This window comes from Monomorium pharaonis, chromosome 11 (genome assembly GCF_013373865.1).
Source record: "Monomorium pharaonis isolate MP-MQ-018 chromosome 11, ASM1337386v2, whole genome shotgun sequence".
Lineage (NCBI taxonomy): Eukaryota > Metazoa > Arthropoda > Insecta > Hymenoptera > Formicidae > Monomorium > Monomorium pharaonis.
The window spans coordinates 11,345,307-11,364,006 of NC_050477.1; the positions used below are offsets into that span (position 1 = coordinate 11,345,307).

The 18,700-nt window shown below is 39.2% G+C and overlaps 2 protein-coding genes across 3 annotated transcripts in view; one reads left to right on the forward strand and one right to left on the reverse strand.

The window, feature by feature from the left end:
- Positions 1-18,700, forward strand: part of LOC114254674 — a 111,000-nt gene that overhangs the window by 54,464 nt on the left and 37,836 nt on the right. The window lies entirely within an intron of this gene.
- The window catches only part of LOC105835462, a 37,207-nt gene continuing 32,283 nt past the window's right edge, over positions 13,777-18,700 (reverse strand). The window contains exons 3-4 of the mRNA XM_012678765.3: positions 16,593-16,822; positions 13,777-15,072 (exon numbers count right to left, since the gene is read on the reverse strand). Coding sequence (XP_012534219.1) covers positions 14,722-15,072; positions 16,593-16,822 — 581 coding nt within the window. The 3' untranslated portion in view covers positions 13,777-14,721. The remainder of the gene's footprint in view (positions 15,073-16,592; positions 16,823-18,700) is intronic.

Consider the following 18,700-nt stretch of genomic DNA (forward strand, 5'->3'; position numbering starts at 1 on the left):
CGCGTCGCACGGATCGCGATCGTCGAGATAATGGGAAATACAAAAAAGGAAAGGGAGAAACAAGGACCGCGCCGGAGAAGAAAGCGATTCTCGCGGAATAATATTTCTTAGGGGTGAGAAGTGTTGCAAGGGTGATAGCCTGATCTGAACGTAACTATACCCCTAGGGAGGCGAGAAATGAAATTCCTTGCTATCTCGGTACGTGGTCAAAAATAAAGTGAGACTCTTTACTCGGTCGGCTACGTGTAATGGGGTGGAAGAGGCGGAGAACTTTCGTGGAATACCGAGCAGAAAACGGGGGGTACTCCAATCTTACCTGTATATGTATAGGCTAATCTAATTCACGAATCTACGGTTATTAGAATTTTTTTAGATGAAGAATAAACCAAATAATACAATGCATTGTTAACATTATTAATATTTCTTATTAATTAATATTTTAAAAGAAATTAATATTGAGTTAAGATTTTTGTAACGGATATTTGAATATTAGAGAATGTTCGATTTTAGAATACAATATTATCGTATTACTGCTGTTTATATCATTTAGGACAAATTACGGAAATATCTTGCCCGCATGTTTAATTTAGACAACCCATAATTTAACGATTTACAATATTTTGTGGATGTTTTTACGAGTTTTACGAAATTATTATTGAATGAAGATTTAAAAAATTAAAGGATATTATTATTGACATTATTTGATATTAGAGAGAATATTCGATCTTTGAAATATAATATTATTGTATATTTCCATTAATATATTAATTATTAACATATTAATTAATAAGAAATATTAATAATGTTAACGATGCATTGTATCGTTTGGTTTATTTTTCATCTAAAAAAAATTATTGCCATTTAAGATAAATTACGAAAATATTTAGTACGTGTATAATTTATGACAACTTTTAATTCAACGATTTAAGATATTTTATAAATGTTTTTAAGAGAAATTATCAAGTGAAAATTTTAAAAAGTACATAAATAATATTATTATTGATATCTTTAATATTAGAGAATATTCGATTGTATTATCATATTGCCATTTGTTTCATTTGAGACAAATTATAATACGAGGTAATATTTAGCTGTGTATAATTCACAACAGTAACTTATAATTTAATGATTCAGTAATTTGATAGTAACTCCGATGCAAACTCCGGCCAATCGCGAAAATCGAGGGGAAATGCATCGACCTTGCAAAGAGTCCGACGACCTCCCTGCTCGCTCATTTAAGGATAGATGAAGTTTCATCGTTGCCGGAGAGCAGGCGAAATTTTTCCGACGTTAAGCACACTCGCAGATATAGCGGAGTGGTCTCGAGGGCTCGAAATGAAAAAAGTTCGTGGCACGTGCTTTCCACGCGCGAAGAAGGAAGCGCGAATAATCCGCATGGGCGATTTGCTAAATCGGATCTTTTCTCGCGCGCGGTGAGATCGATCCATCTTGCTCGCTCGCTCGCTCGCTCCCGACTTTGAGCGGATGTCTCGCAGCCTTGTCCTCGAGGACCTGTACCTGAGACGTGATCGAAAATATAATGGGGTAGTTATATGCAAGTGAGGATATGCGAGGGGTATTTTCCGTCTCGCGACGATAAAAAGAAAAAAAGGAGAAGCCGTTACAAGCGAAATGATCGTTTCACTCGATCGCGCCTAACTCCCTCCTCTCTCTCTCTCTCTCTCTCTCTCTCGCTCTCTCTCCTCTCTCTCTCTCTCTCTCTCTCTCTCTCTCTCTCTCTCTCTCTCTCTCTCTCTCTCTCTCTCTCTCTCTCTCTCTCTCTCTCTCTCTCTCTCTCTCTCTCTCTCTCTCTCTCTATCTCTCTATCTCTCTCATGCTCCTCACACCCCTTCGCACGCCCGATGAAAGGACTGAAACGCATAGCGAGGATCTAGATGGTTTGTAGGTGCAAAACGGGTAACGGTTGCCTGCCGTGGCATTAATGTCGGGATTAGGCCGATGCCGGCGGATGCGATGCGAAACTCCACCCTGAACCGGCAGTCTTGCATTCCAGGATCGAACACCCTGGCGGAACTCATCGGTGCGGAGGGTGGCGCGAACCGCTATCCTCCGCTCTTTCCTTCCCTTCCTCGTTCTCTCGGCACGCGATCCTCGCGGGCGTTCATCCGAGCGCCAGCGCTGGCTTCCAGCCACTCTTTAAACAGTCTAGTGGCAAGCGGAGGCGGGGGAGGAGTGACGGAGAGAGTGTGAGAGTGGGACCGAAGAAGCGGCGGGAGGGAGGGAGTGAAGAGGGAACCCTCTAATGGGATATCGATATATTCATGGAGGCTCATCTCCAGCATTCTCCTTTTCCCACCTCGGGAGAGAGAGAACAGCGAGTATCCCCATCCTCTCTGATGCATGACGGGGTGAGATAGGGTGCCAAGCTAATTGTTTTTGCCCTCCCTCCCTCCCTCCTCTCCCGTAGCTCTCGCCTTCGTCGCCTTTCCACTCTATTTCAAAGATTGTAGATCTCCGTCGTCGTCTTCGTCTCCCTTTTCGACTTTCTGCTTATTTCTGCTCTCTGCCTACTCTTTCTTCTTCCTCGTCTCTTTGTCTTCACCTTTTTCTTCTTCTTCTTCTGTGTCTCCTGCTGCAAAAAGAAGGAGCCGCTGTGTTGTGCCCCTCGAAAGGATCGTCGATGTTCAGCGGATCGTTCAATGCGCTTGCTTCTTCTTACAATTAGTTGGCAATGCAATAAGCGAACTCCGTTGACGACAGTTCGTCTCTTCTCGAGTAATTAATATTCGGGGACACGAAACAGGAGGCAGGCTGCGATTGTTCGTCTGATGATGTTACAGCTTGGACTTTTTGCCGTTATCGCTGTTCACGTTTTGTCGCTGTCGCGTTTTGTGATCTCTCAGTACTTTTAGCGTAACAAATATATATACAACCCGACAACGGCGTGAAATAAGAAATATACTCGAGGTTATTATCTTGGCATTAAATTTTGAATTCAATTTGCACTCAGTAATGAAGTCAATTATGTAGTCTCAAAAAAGATTGATTATATGTTTTTTTCCACATAATAACTATAAAGAAAAAAAGAAGGAAGGAGATAAAAGAGGCAAAAGGATAAAAATTACCATATAATTTGGTATTATTTTTTTTATAAAACTCATGCTATTCGCAAAAATATATGGAGATTTATTGGTGACGGATCATTCACGCTTTCCTGAGATCTCGGGTGCAGAGAAAATGTAGAAAATAGCAAGGAGCGTGTAATACGATGCGACAAATACATCGAATCGAGGCTGAGAAGGGTATCAAGGGATTAAAAGGGAAAATCTCGCGGGCGCCAGCCGAAAGCGCGCAAGTTCGTTGCGCTACGATCCAATTCCCGTCCGATTCGCGGGCATCGGAGGTATTCTACCATGTTGATTGAATCATCCGGTTCACGATTCCTTCCGACATTCTGCTCGGATTGTCGGTAAAGCACTCTTACCGCCCGCGCAATCTCGACGGATTCCTAGGCTCGATCAACACTCGGGGAAACCTCCGCCGAGCGCTTCAAGTTTACGCGTGCCCCTATGCCATACACACCGTGCGCGAAACAAAGCGCCGGGCTGTTGCTACTTGCCATTAGATCGATAACTGATGATTAATAGAACAGTTCTTACTGACAAGAAAAATGTATGTTGGGGGCAGCAGCGCACGAGACGGAAATTATCCAAAGGACGCCGAAACCTCTGTCGATTGAAGAAATATATCGATTCTGTTTGGTGATTAATTACAAGATTTATTTTATTACTTAATAAATAGGAATCGCGAATTATAATTACAATTAAACACCTTTTTTTAAATTGCAAAACTGCGCAAATTTCGCTCATTATCGTAACATGCTTCAACTCAACATTTTTAAAAAAATACAATAGACCTCTAATGAATTGGGATTTTTATTATATAATTTCTCTTTTCCTTGCGTAACACAGTCTGTATATTGAAGAGATAATATATGTTAATACGTATATTAATATGATTTCAAATTATAACTTTAACTAGTTTTTAATTATAACTTTGTACAAAAGCTTTAATCGTTTTAATTCTAAATAGTTTAACAGCTCCAAAAAGTATTTGTTTGAATTTTCGTATATATTATAAATAAGCGGTTTGTAAATACATTTTAACATTTTAAAAACTTTTAAAGACTTTTCTACGTATTATTTTTATTGCTAACTATTGGCGTTTTCGACCGGTGCTGGGTTAACCCGTTTCAGGTTCTTTTCCTCTAGAACTGGCCAATCAGTTATTCCCTTCTTCAGAATAATGATTGTGATTAGCCTTATAACGTCATTAATCGCTCCCGGAGTAGTTAACTAGGCCGGTCGAAAACGCTATATATATAGTAACCTGGCATTGCAGTTATTGTGTACAATAAGTCATCATTTTTATTTTTTATACATTTTAATTGAAATATTTTCAATAAGTTAAAATTTTTGCTTAGTTGTATAAATTAGGTAAGTTCTTATTATGTTTATGATAACTTTTATTACTAAGCCATAATAGCAAAAAACAAAAAATATATTTTATATTGAAAAAACTTAAAATACATATGAAAAGAAGTAGCATCGCTTATTTACTACAATAATTATTTATCACTTCTTAGATATTAAAAAGAATTTTTAATGACATTTTTTAGTTCACTGAGTAGATAATTAATAGTATTTTTTCTTTTATATTTATAATTATTAGTAAACTAAGTCATTATATTAAAATAATATTAAAAAAGTTATATTACAAAAGTTTAATAAATTAAAAATGTATAATTTGGTAAACATTGTTTATTCATTATATTTGCTGCAGCAAATGAACAATGCATATTTACTGATATAGAAATATAGGCTGCAAGAAGAAAAAGATTTTATTTTATGACTCATAATACTATGTGGCTACAGTGGAAAATGTTAATAGCAAAATGTTTATTTTATTTCGAAACAAAACAAAAATTAAAACAGATTTGAAAACCAGATTTTATTGAAACAAGTAACCGATTTGCCGCTGATATAAATCATCGTCGACTTTTCCGCAAAACAAATTATACAAATTCGTGTAATCGTCAAGAACCGCGTTATACGCGAAATCCGTATTTTTCTTTTGAAACCTGATTTTTTCTCGTGTTAGGTATTCTATTGACACAAGCATTAGGCAATAGCAAACGGTGCTGTTATGATTACGCGTACGATTTATTGTCAACAATCGTGTTTCCCAAATACGGCCGATTGTCTTAAAGCCGAGAGAGGGTGCACTGAGGGTACAGTGCTGGCCAGCGGACGTGTGTACACACAAAGTTGCTGTAAATCACAAAGGCTGCGCACGCCGGAAACGGCACGGTTGCGTGGAACGAGAGAGAGAGAGAGAGAGAGAGAGAGAGAACCCGCGGGCTGGGGCCAAACGCGAACAATCTCCCGCGATCAAAACGTAACGATCGCATGAGCGACGCTCCGGCTCTTGCCTCTCCCGCGAGCATTATCGATTGACTTCAGGCGTCGACGTTCGCGTCGCTAATTAGCGGAGAATATACTCGCGAAATTATCGCTGCACCGCGCCTCAAGTGCCGCCGGAAAGAGCTCCTGTGTTCACGGTTGCTGGCCCGGCTCGGCGCGACGACGATGCGGCGCGCGGCGCGGCGCGTAGCTCTACGCGAAGGCAGTTAGCGGCCGGGGAATTGGTAGCCCCCGGCTGTTTAACTCGCCTGTTCATTCTCGCTATAGAATCCGTATCCAGTACGGCCACCACCGGTGTTTGCCCTGTCTCCCTTTCGCTCTCTCTCTCTCTCTCGCTCTCTATTCTGTTAACATAACGCCACACCGATATATTCAGGAGCGGCGCCATCAAACCGCGCGGAGCGGCGCGGCGCGCTCCGGCGTCTCTCTCTCTGCTAAGCCACCGCAGCAGCAGCAGCAGCAGGTAGCACGTTTCGTGGAATTTATGGGACTTTTGAACGGGTCCACTCCATTATTCGCGAGGAGAATTATTCCCGAGACACGACGAATACGCGGTAGAACGAGCACGGTCACTTCCGGCCGCTCCTTCGCGCTCCTTTTCGCCCTTCCCTTCCTGCCTCTCGCTCGAGCTGTTCTCCTTTCCGTTTTACCTCGGCGAGAGCCCGCCGGCACTCTAGGAAAGTATCGCGCTTTCCGAGCTTTCCGGTGACTAATTAGAATAAAGTCGGCGAAAGACAGAGAGAGAGAGAGAGAGAGGTCGCCGCGCCCCCGGGGCGGAATAAGGCGTCTAATCCACCGCAATTTCCCGCGGCGGCGATTCCGGATGATTACGCGCGGAATCGCGCGTGTGCGCGCGCGGGCGGTTTTCAGGAATTACTCTCGTCCCCTGGAAATTGGACGCTTCTTCTCTTTTCTCGCCGCCGAGCGGAGACCGTTGTTATTGTAGCCGTGATAGGGCGGCCTTTATTTGGCGTTTAGTAACTTTGCGTAATGAAGCGAGTTCCAATCTTCTCCGCGCGCGCGCGCGCGCGCGCGGCCGCGACAGAAATATTTCAGCGCGCCCGTTCTCGTCGGCGGAAAGAAAAGCCATTATCTTCCTTGCCGCGCGATACTTTATTTCGTCTCGCAAAGTGTTTTCTCGGCAAATAAAGCCGCGCTTCCCATTGCTTTCGACGCGCAGCGCGCTTTCAGAGAGAAGCACACAGCCTTGGCCTTTCTCGCGTGGACAGAGGGATCGCGGCCCCCACGGCCATACGAAACATTTTCTGTGGAGAGTCCTCTCTGGACCTGTCCTGTCCAATCTTCCACAATACGTGCGTACGCGCGCGCGTGTGTGTGTGTGTGTGTGTCTCGCGAGAAAGAGGAGGCAAAGTAAGGAAAATCGCCGTAGACATCCGGAAGGGATTGCGGATTCGAAGGTCGCCCCATTGCGCGTCGAGTTCAATAAGCTCAAGTCCACCCTTCTTTCGTAAAGCGAAACTTTATAGTTATTTCATCATTCTCCCCCGTTTTCTTTCTCTCTGTCTCTCTCTCTCTCTCTTTCTTTCTCTCTCCTCCTCTCTGTCTTGCCCTCGTGAGATTTCAGGAGCTCGTCTTTATACGCGGAATCCCTCTGTAATCTTTTTGTTTCACGTGGAATCACGTGAGATTTGAAAAGATCCGAGCCGGCGATCCAGATACTCGAGACTCACGGAAGACTTGAAAGCCTTGGGGCGCGAATAAACATCAAAACGGCGAGATTATAAGCGGGCGAGAGGAGAAAATATTCCTTTGAATTTATGATTATGATAAGTGTCCAGGATGAGAGAGAATATCTAGGAAAATATCTAACAGTTATTGCAATTGAACTAATTTTAACAATTATGAATTTGCTACTGCGAAAGCTGTTTCACGTGTATATATTATTTTTTTAATTTATAAAGTTGAAAATTTCTCTTCCGATGTCTCAGGATTTTTTTTTTTTTTTTTTATAAACGAATATAAGTACATTACGAAAGGGAGAGGGACGGATGACGAGCATACCCGAGTTAGTCAACGCTATAAGAGTTATCGATTCGATCAACGCGCCGGTTGACAGAATCATCTTGCGGCGTATCTTCCAACCGCCGGAACCCTATGGGGTATTGTTCACGCTGGCAGAGATTGTCGGTGAGTTCATTTTCGGAAAATAACTTTTTACGAGCGATCTGATAAGTTTTCTTACTCTCTGGACGGCGGCGGGAGAGAGAGATTTTGCGGATACGATAAGTTCTTACTGCCGAGGCAACTCCCTGTTCGCGGGGGTACCAAAGAACGTAGGGTCATTCTTTATCATAAGGGCGAAATGATCCTTCGACATGGACCTAAAAGGAGAGATAGTGCATTGTGTCACGCGATTTCATGCTGTAGTTTAATGCCACGATCATTTTCATCGGTGATGTAACAGTATCGTGATATCGATAGACTAATTATATTAATTAATAATATAAAGGTGACTCATTTGGTAACATTGATGTAAGAATAATGTAACAGTGAAGAGATAAGTTCAAAGTATCTATTTCTACTCACCATGAACTTTTTTCTTAATAGAAATATTTAGCTGACAGAATAAGTTACAAAAAAATTAATTATAAATTATTTATATACTCCCGTGTAAAATTCGCTGCTCGTTAAGTAGCAACACATGTATAAAAATAAATTTCATAATCCAAGCAGACGTTGTTATCGGCAATCCCAATCTCGTGACGTTATTAATATGCATTAGTGAGACTTTGTCTTGTCATTAAGTGAAATCTGTATCGATCTTCCGAAAAGTTTAGTACTTTTAACAAAATACACAACTGCTTCATACTTTGTGGCTGTCTGTGTTACTTATTATAACGTCTGTTCCTTTTTGAAGATAATAAGTGAGTACTGTTATTTCGGATATTCATGATAACGCCATGCGCGTGCGCGTAATATAAATCGCAATAAGACATTTATAAAATATGAAGATATGACGACTAGAGATTTTTCGCGGCTGATATTTTTCTTCATTACGGAGGAAAGGAAGCTCCTTCTCAATTTTCTCTCGGAGACAATCGTGAAAACCGCGCGACACGTAAGATGGAAACAGAGTACATTATTGGAAGACGGGCTAGCCGGGACTTTGTGAAATTTCGCACGAAGTATCCTCTACTTTCTTCCGACAATAATTCTAATTCGCTCGTTATTTACCGTGAAACTTTAGCAACTGCACTTCCAGTAATAACCGCGATTACTCGAAAACTTCGGTGCTTTCTGGTCTCGCTCAGAATCCTTCTTAAGGAGATTCTTCCTAAAAAACATTCTCCGGACTACTCGAGCGCAATGTGACTTTCGTCAAGCGCCAATCTGCGCTAGTAGCGTGTAAGAGTCCATTCTGTATGTACTTTTTCCTTTCGCTCGTCTTTTTCTTTTGTATAATTCAAATTAATATTAAGAAGGACCGAGCACTTTTTAAGTGTTTGCTGGGCGTAAACATACAGTGGAGAAGTTTTAGATTTTAAAGGGATAGAAAGGAAATAAAAACGACATGGGAAATAGCGAGGAAAACTGATTTAAATAGCTGCGCGAGGTTTAATAATTTAATATCAAAATAATTAAACACCGACTGTTCTCTTCCTACCATACCTCTACGGACCGACTGCGTTTATATTGCTCCTGGCATAACAGCGAATCACCTGAAGATATTTCGCTGGAAAGGAAAATGGGAGAGGCGAAGGTCGTGGCAAAGGTTGATTTAAACTACCGACAGGGATCCAGTTGCGTATTCAGATTTCGAGGATTTGTTTTCCATTGCCTGTCAGAATTTAAAAAGCCGTTCGATTCTTTTTTACGAAAGACGTACTATACTTTAAATCGGATATAACGATTCTTCTGCCCAGATAATTTGATTTTTATTTACGATAAAACTTTATCTTGATTACGATGCTTACAATATCCGTCATATATTTAGTTAAAATGTAAAAAAAAAGTCTTTTTGGGCTAAATTCTGAGTAATTGTTAACTTTTTAAGTTATAATATTTAATATTATAATAATCGAGTGCTCTTCCCAAAGAAAAATTCTGATAAAATATACGGATAGATGGTCGCGTTTTATTTTTTTGTGCAACTTCCGATCATCATATATTTAATTAAAACACAAAGAATATCTTTTTGCATTAAATTCTGAGAAAAGTAACTTTCAACCTTTAATTTGTAACATTTATAATAATCGAATGCCAAAGTAAAATTATGGTAAAATATGCAGATAGATGGTTACGCGTTTTACTACATTATAACTTGTTAGTTCGCTTAGCCTAGTTAGCGGATAAAGCGAGTGCTCGCAAATGGATGAATATACGATGCTCCAAATTCGTCAATCGCATTTGCGAAAAGAATGAAGTGTCCCGAAAGGCCGGAATGGTAAAGTTGAATAATCGCAAAGTTTTTCCCTTTAATCTAGCCAATGCGGCCTCTCTTGCCTCTCGGCCTCTTAAAAAACTTTGTGCCCCTTTCAACGGGAGATGCGGAGTGAGTGGTTTCGACTATTTAATAAAATCTTTTGTGGATTGTGTGAGGCTGCTGCGCTACGGATCAAAAACTTGGAATTTCTCCGTGTTGACAATTTTTTGAGAATTGCTTTCTCGTAGTTTTCCATCAGGAACAAACTACTACCTTAAGAGAGATTGAACTGTATACTGAATCTTCTAACAAGAACCTTTCTATTTAAGTGGCTCGCGACTTTTCCAAAGTTTCGCGTATAACGAAGATAAAATTTCGAGATTTATCTCTGAGCTTGTAGGTATAATGCTAAAAATTCAAGGGTTCTTAAATTTTTTTAATTATGCAATTTGTAATTTGGAGACGTAAGTATTATTACTTTTAAATAATATGAATCTGAGACTTGAACAATTATTTGATTAGAAAAAACGTTGTCTTAAGAAATTTATTATGTTATCAAAACAATTAAAATTAAATTATATACATTAGACAATTTTATTACAACCAAAAATATTTTTGCCCGTAGTTGAAATTTGAAAAGAAAGGTTGTTGCGAGGGATGATACATTCGGTGGCAAATTTTTTATTTTCGGAAATCACTTACCGTCGCGATATAGCCGTCAACATCATAATTCCTTATCGGTATGCGGGCTTTCTGTTTGCCAATCGCGTCACGTTTCCCAAGTTTGTCACTGAGAAAGATCGCCGGTATTATAGTGATTGTGACTTGTCATGCAGGTCTTTGACGGAATTGGCGTCACAGTGATACAGTCATTAATTAGGCTATTAATTTTCGGAGAACAAGGATAATAATTGTGCTTTGTAAGATGCTGAAAATCGTTCTGCATTTATAAAATAGATGCATGTTAAAATTTTCTACAGTCGATAAAATATTCATTTTATATTTGCGGACAAAAAGCGATTATCCAATTTTAATGCCTCATATTAAACGTTTGCGATTAAACAGCATTCGATTATTATTCGTGATTGGTGATTTGTATTCGCGAAAGTGTAGGAGCACACTGGCTGAACGAAAATATGAGACGCGATATTAATTCTGAGCAATTACCTCTCACTTTTCGTGACCAATGAAAATCTGATTTAATCCGGTTTTCATCATGTAAATACGTATTACTTGCGCATTACGCACGAGCAAATTGCTCCATTTTATCGTGAATAAAATCTTCATTTTTTCAGCTATGCATTGTGTGTGCTACATTTATCATACGACGAATCAGTTTTGACGATAATATAATATAATTTGTAATCGGTTGTACGTGTACACATAAAAACATCAATTCTGTTGCTAAGAAAATTACGCAATTAATTTTTTTCTTATTGACGATAATTAACGGTTATATTTAATAAAGAGTATTTTCTTGATAAGTGTCTTAAAATATATATTTGTTACAAATTTGAGAAAAATATATTATTATGTATTCAAAAAGAGAATTTATAATTCTTTGAAGAATATTATAATGTCGAGAAAAAAAGTCAGAATAATAAGCAAATTAAATTTTTGTATTCATGATTGATGAATTAAATTCATTGGGATTCAAAATATATTTTAGATAAATTTGATGCTTATGATAAACTTGTAACAGATTTGCGGATATATTACGAAATATGAATATTTATTAAATATATGAAATAAGTAATTTTTATATTTAATTCAAATAATAGATGATATGTACTTTTTCTGTGTGTATGTACACGGAAGTTTACTTGAAATAAATATTACTTATTTAATTTCTTGTAATTTTACTTTATGAATGAATTTTAAGACTACTATCAAGAAATCTTTTTTTAAAATAACTGTTACTTAAAAAGAAAACCGAAAAAAAAGTAAATTTCTTTTTGTACGGGAATATGATATTTTTCTACGTGTGTGTGTTTTATGCAATCTTAAAATTATATGAATTATTAATCTGTATTATCTCATCTCTCTTTTATCTTTTAATCACTTTATTACGTGTATATTATATTATACATATTGTATAGATCACAAATGAGAGAAATGTATTGTTGCGATCTGTCTGTAACTCTCTTTGGAAATTCGCGATATTGGCCCGCAATCTCGTCGATCCTCTCTTTTCGACATGGAAAGAGATAGAGAGAGAGAGATGTGGAGGGCATATCTATCTCTCTAGTCAAAGCGTATTCGAGTGACGCGCGAATCACCTGGAAGATCGTTGGCGTAGTGTTGTTCCTGTCGCCGGTTGATGCTGCTGTTGGGCGAATGGTATAACGCCGGCACGTCACGTCGCCGGATTCTGGGTTCTATTGATTTCGTATCAGTTCCTGGCATCTCTTGCGGGATATGTACATACATACAACTGCGCGCGAGTTTGAACGTAGGTACTCACAGCCGCACGCACGCCCGCACGCATCGCCTGAAGTGTGCAGCTATCATACGTGCTCGTATGAAAGCACATATGATAACTACACACATGCATATATACATATATACATTCTCCCCCTCCCCCCCCCTCTCTCTCTCTCTCTCTCTCTAATTCTCTGTTAGAGAAGAGGTGATAAAGCAAAGTGGAGGAGTAATGGCGAGAGGGTAATGGGCGAGTCCCTAGCTTCGAGCGTCCTAAAGCCTCTCCAACGTCGCGCCGTCTACAATTCAGTTGTGAGTTGGATGCTTGACTATTGTGTTCGGGCTGTCTTATGTAGGTCGCCTCGGATCAATCATATATCTCTTCCCTCCTTCTCCTCCGCGAACTATTAAATTATGAAGATGTCACATTGGAAATGACGAATACGTCGAGATGCTCAAATAGACAGTTAATAATTTTTAGATAGTTGAAAAAAGGAACATTATTTTAATGATTTATGCGTAGGTAAAAAACGATAAAATAAAAATCGCTTAGCACAATACAATAGTCCAACTACATAATGTTCTTTCTAACAAGAGTTTATCTAATTCAAGTCTTAAATAAATAAAATTTAATTTATACAAACAACATGCAGGAGAGGCGTTTAATTTCCATGGAAAAAATCGATCTTGTAGATTATTACGTTAAAAAAATATCGGGATAAAGGTGGTATCTCTCGCGAGAAGGAAGATAGTGGAAAAGAAATGCGGAGAGGCGTGGGTTCGTGAAAGCCTTCTCATGTGGCGAGGCTAAATTGAGGATTTCGTCGAAGGCGCTCGTAATCAGTAAGCAGGCATGGAGTCGTAAGATAGACTTACCTGAGCCGACGGAAAATGTCATTATCAGGCTCGGTGTCTCGTGAAACCGATTCGAATCGGCGCTCGTTACGCCGCCCCCTGAGACGGGGGACGAACGGATACTCGACCCCGTTGAAAGGATCTCGAGGGTGTCCTTTCAGACCAGCGATCCTTAATTAATCTGGAAATCGAATCAAGGAGAGGAAGAGGAGAGTCACAGAGTCGGCGTGCCGATAGATCGGGGGGTGGGAGGGGTGAGGGTGAGATCCGTTTGGTGAATCTGAGACGGTTTATGTGACCATCCTACCCTTTCGATGGTTTCTTCGAGAAAGAAACCGTTCCTCTTGCTAATTTCTCCGCTTATTGTTTACCCCGTTTATCCCTGTCGGTTGCTCTTTGACGTCTTAAGCTGCTCGCCGGTCTTTTGTTACATCACGCATATAATGTTGCATATTTAGTCGTGCCGGCTCTGCTATTCTCGTGCTGATAAAGGATGCCATCAAACCGCGTTGCTCCCGCCGCATGCATCGATCTTATCTTATGTTTCAGTATACGACGAAGATTGCAGTCAGTTTGCATAAGCGATACATAACTGACATTCGATGAAAAATCGCCACGTGTTACACTAAGGAGGGGGACGTTCTGGTTCGCGAGAAATGTACTGCCAATCACGTTTGATTAAATCATTGTTTTTATTACTGCAATCGGTTCGACGATAACGACGACACTTTGGATCATGTAAAATTGCAGAACAAAAGCGCCGAAGTGAGCGTCCTTACTGCACACACACACACACACACACTCTTTCTTTCGCGCATGCCTCGCCGAGGAAGATCGGATGTGGAGAATATAGTCGAATTAACCACATACTTACACTACGTAACCAACGTCGAGCCGTACTTAGGATTTACGACCCGTACATACACTTATCTTCCTTAAAACTATATATATTTTTCTCTGGTCTGACGAATAATAGATATATCTCTCGGACGCGACGTTCCAGCCGCGTTACTCTCACATCCCGGAACAATCGTCCGCGGAATCCCGATATATCTCACGTTACTTTCATCGTGTTCCCCATCATCCCCCCGCAGCCCTTCCGTCCGGTTAATTATACATGACAATTTGTAATGCTAATTCACAATTATACACTATGTACAATCGCCGTGCGCCCGCCGTACCGACCTACTTTACCGTGTAGAGTTGTATTGCTACCTCCGACTTACATATACGATATACGGGGTGTCCTAAACACTGTGTACACATGCGAGCGAAACGTGTGTTGTATGGAATTTGCGCGAAAAATTTGGGACACGCTGCACTGTGTACCCAGCAGACACCAACTCAAAGTTATATAACCGTTAGTTATAATTTCCCACTGTTACGTATAACAGTTATACCGTTGGGTAAGAAATCACAATTAACAATTATATAATTTTTAGTTGGTGTCTGCACGGTACGTGCGTGTATCCTTTACTCGATTGACACGTAGAGAAAGACCGATGACGACACGCCGTACGTTTTTCCTGCTCGCGAGAACAGGCGACGGTGACTAATAGCACGTGTTTTAGAGAGATATCGGCGTCCTCGATCGAACTAGAGCGCATCGGCCAGACATTAAACGCGCAGGAGTCTTCGGAGACTGTCGCAGCTAATCACATGAATCACGGTCACGGTCCAACAAGTCAGAACCGGGAAGAGCTCGACGTTCGATCTCGAGCCCGACTTGGATGGTTCTTGGTCCAAAACGAGACGTTGGTTGCTGGCGGCGAGAGTGGCAATCTCGATGGTTTTGAGCGGCTGATCGTTGGCGATCCCTGGTAATGTCGACTGGCAGATCAGTGTCAGGCTGCCGCCGGAAAAATGATGTCGTTCCAGGCGCAATGTTAGGCCCAGTCGCGTCGTGGAGATCAGTCTCCCCTCGATGTTGCCGCCGCCCCGCAGGTCTTTGGTTAAGGCTCTGTTCACCTGTTAAGAATCCAGCCACGAAGCTTGAAGGGGTTTAAAAGGGTTGTAGTTTGCCGAGTGCATATTTTAAAAAACTTTGGGATTTACGCGACAGAAGCGCGCGTCACCGACATGTTCCAATATCGAAAATTGAAAAAGATTGCACAGAGAGATGTAATTTCGATCCTCGACCGTGAATTTAATCGCGAAAGAAATTATAGTAGTTCTAAAGTGTCTGTTACATTCCGTTCTGTTCACTTTTGTCTACATTACGATTTTTATTGCACAAACAGCATATTTTTGTCAGCGTTTACCTATTATTAAGACTCACAGCCACACAGAGTTTGAAGAGTTTAAAACTGTAATTTGCCAAGTTGATATTTTGAATAACTTTAGAATTTGCGCAATAGCCGCGTGTTGTACCGGGATATCTGATGTGAAAAATTGAAAAAGATTGCAAAGGGAGATTTAATTTCAGCCCTCGACTGTGAATTTAATCGTGTTTCCTGAAAAAAACGATAATAGCGTCCAAAAGTCGCCTGTCATATCATATTTGACTGAGTTACGAGGTTTTTTTTTTTTTTATTGCACGAACAGCATATTTTTATCAGCGTCGCAATCAGCATTGCGTTTATTCCCGAGGAATTAATTTGTGGCTCGTAGCTTTGTATTTATTGAGACTTGAACCGTGCGGGCCGGTCGGCGGGAGAAATAAAAATGCCCACGCGAACTGGCCTCGCTTGACAAATTGTCGTTGAATAAACCGAGCAGTGCCTCCCCGCGAATGACGTGCGCAGCGTAGCATTGAATAATGGGAGTTATGTGGTTCCTAGTTCGCCATGCCCGCTTAACAGCCCGCGGAAGCGAGCTTTGGATTACGTTGCGCGATTAATTACGAAATTTTCGCTCGTTTCGTGTGTCTGCCGGCGCTGCAGGGATGCATTAAAGTAGCTAGTTAATAATTCGGGGATGAGGATTCCTTTACGCGCGCGCACGCGGGCGCTACAGTTCTACATATAAAACTATATCAACAAGTCTTTTAAGTTGTGGAGTCGAAGAACCGAGTCTAATGCCGGAAGCTAAAAATCTGTTCGACTGATAATTGTTTTAGTTAAATAAAAAAAAAAAACTAGTCTTTGTCCAATACAAATTCCCGGAACGAGAGGGAACTTTTAATCCTGCTGTTCTGATCAAGTTTATTCGATCCAAAATGTGTTAATTTCGTTACTATATTTAATTAAAGAAGCTTTTCTTCTCTGGCAATGGATGAGTTTGGCCGTTAATGTAATTTTTTTTCAATGAAGATTTTCGTTAATTTCTTAAAGCTGTTTTTATCATATTGACGATGTTATCATATAGTAAATTATCATAATACATAATAAAGTATCATATAGTAAAGTTTGAGCGGAACAGCAGAGTTAAAAACCGTTATGCCTCGTATACGACGTGTAGAATCTCGGAAGTTCATCCGATCGTTTTTACGAACTTACATGATCTCTCGAAACTGACGTAACCCTCGCCCTTGCTCATCACCGACTCACCTCTTTATCGTTCAAGATGAACGTTAAAACTGCCGGGGGGTAACTCAACCCCGACGTGCACTCCGCTTGGAGGATGTCGCTGATTTTGTAAGAAGGTCGCATCCCCTCGAGTACCGGAGGACTTTTAGGAGGCACCGCCACGCTCATGTTCGCCTCTCTGTAATCTGTCTCAAAACTCGGCGCTTCGGATGACACCTCGCACCCGTAAGATCCAGCCAAGTCGACTTTACCTGCGATATCGAGTTAAAGAAAAAGAAGAGGTTAAATACAAACTTAAAAACAACGAAAAACACACTTATTTTTGTTTATGAACAGGCTAAGGTGCAATTTTGAACGATATAAGATTTTCGAAGTTTATAAAGTTTATTAATTCTGATCTTATTGTATGATGCCAATTATTTGCTTATCAGTCTCACTGCATAAGAATTGTGCGAAAAGCTTTTTTTTTTGTGATCAGAAAAATATCTTCTTTTTATTTAAAAGCGCAATTTCGAGCATGTAATGTTCAGATACAAATCTGAACACAGTACAATATCGAACAGTCTACGTATGGAAAGAACGATTTTGCTGTCTAAAGCAAATGGCACACGATACGATTTTTCGTGCTGGCTTTGCTGATAGATTTGTTGCGCACTGCTTTGTGGACTGCGCTGTGTATTGCTGAAAGAAGTGCTGCTAGTCATGGTTTCACACGTATATAAATTGTCTTGCGAGTTGACTTGATATTTCCTAGAAATTTCACATTTCCAATCGTAGGACCATCACACATATTACATTGGCGTAGTACCTTACACTATTATACGTTACACATAGCCACAAATAATAACGCAAGTAATGCACAAAAAGGATGTGGAGTAAGAAATATTAAGTGTCCCTTTTTGTTATTTACGTTACATTTTACGGTTGGCTGTGTTATGCAGGGTTGGAAAGTTACTTTTTAAAAGTGAATAGTTACAGTTACAGTTTTTTTTTATTGAAAAAGTAACTAGTTACAATTACAAGTTACCGATTTAAAAAAATAATTTGTTATAGTTACTAAAAAAATAATGAGTCGTTACTTTTCAGTTATTTTTTTCTTAAATAATTGTACATTATTTTAAATATAATAAATAAGAATCTTACATTTTTTGCTTTACTAACTATTATATATTATATGCTTAATTATGTGCTTTAATGAATTATTTTATGTATACTAAATGTATACTAAATGAGAACTTTATGAAGATAAAAGACTAAATCATATCCCAGATAGCACAGAGAGTTCAAAAAGAATTCAATTGTATGTCACTAGTTATGAATTTTTTTTGAGATGAAAAAAATAATTATTTTTATAAAATTTTTATATCTGGGATGTTACTGTTATCAGAATATAATGAAATATAATGCTACATCAGCTGTCATACATTGATTCATATATTCTCTTTGTTACAAAATGTTTTAATGAAAATTTTTATTAATTTTATAGAATTTGATATTCAAATATATCACAATTAAGATGACCTCTTTGTGGCGTCATTATATCCAATGCTAAACATATGTTCCACAAATGTAGAACTCGGTATACCTGTGTTATATTTAATAAAAAAATTTTTAATTGTAGTGTAATTATTTAGTATATTAATATTGCAATTATTCAATTTTAAGAATCGATACAATTCTTCTTGTGTAGACTCAATTTTTTTCGGTTGTTGATTAAAAATTTTAGCACAAAAAAAGTAACTATATTAAAGTATAATTATCAAAATAGTGTGTGTGTATTATTAGTTACCAAAAAATGTAATTATAACTGTAATTTCGTTACGAGTAACTCGTTACTTTCCAACCCTGGTGTTATGTACAGTGATGTGACACGCTATGTATATGCGATGGCTCTTAATTCTAAAGAGGAGTTAATATTTGCCTTCATAGCTTCCATTTCTTTTCTAAATTTATTTTTGATTTCTTATTATATTACGTATGTTTTAAAGTATTATTTTCTCCTTAAATACGATCGCATCAACAATATTTTCTTTTTTATATTTATGTGTTAACTTATTCAAATTGTTATCTTCTAATTACACTAGAATTTAAATGTTTGATTGTATTTTGTGTTCCAAAAATAAAAATAA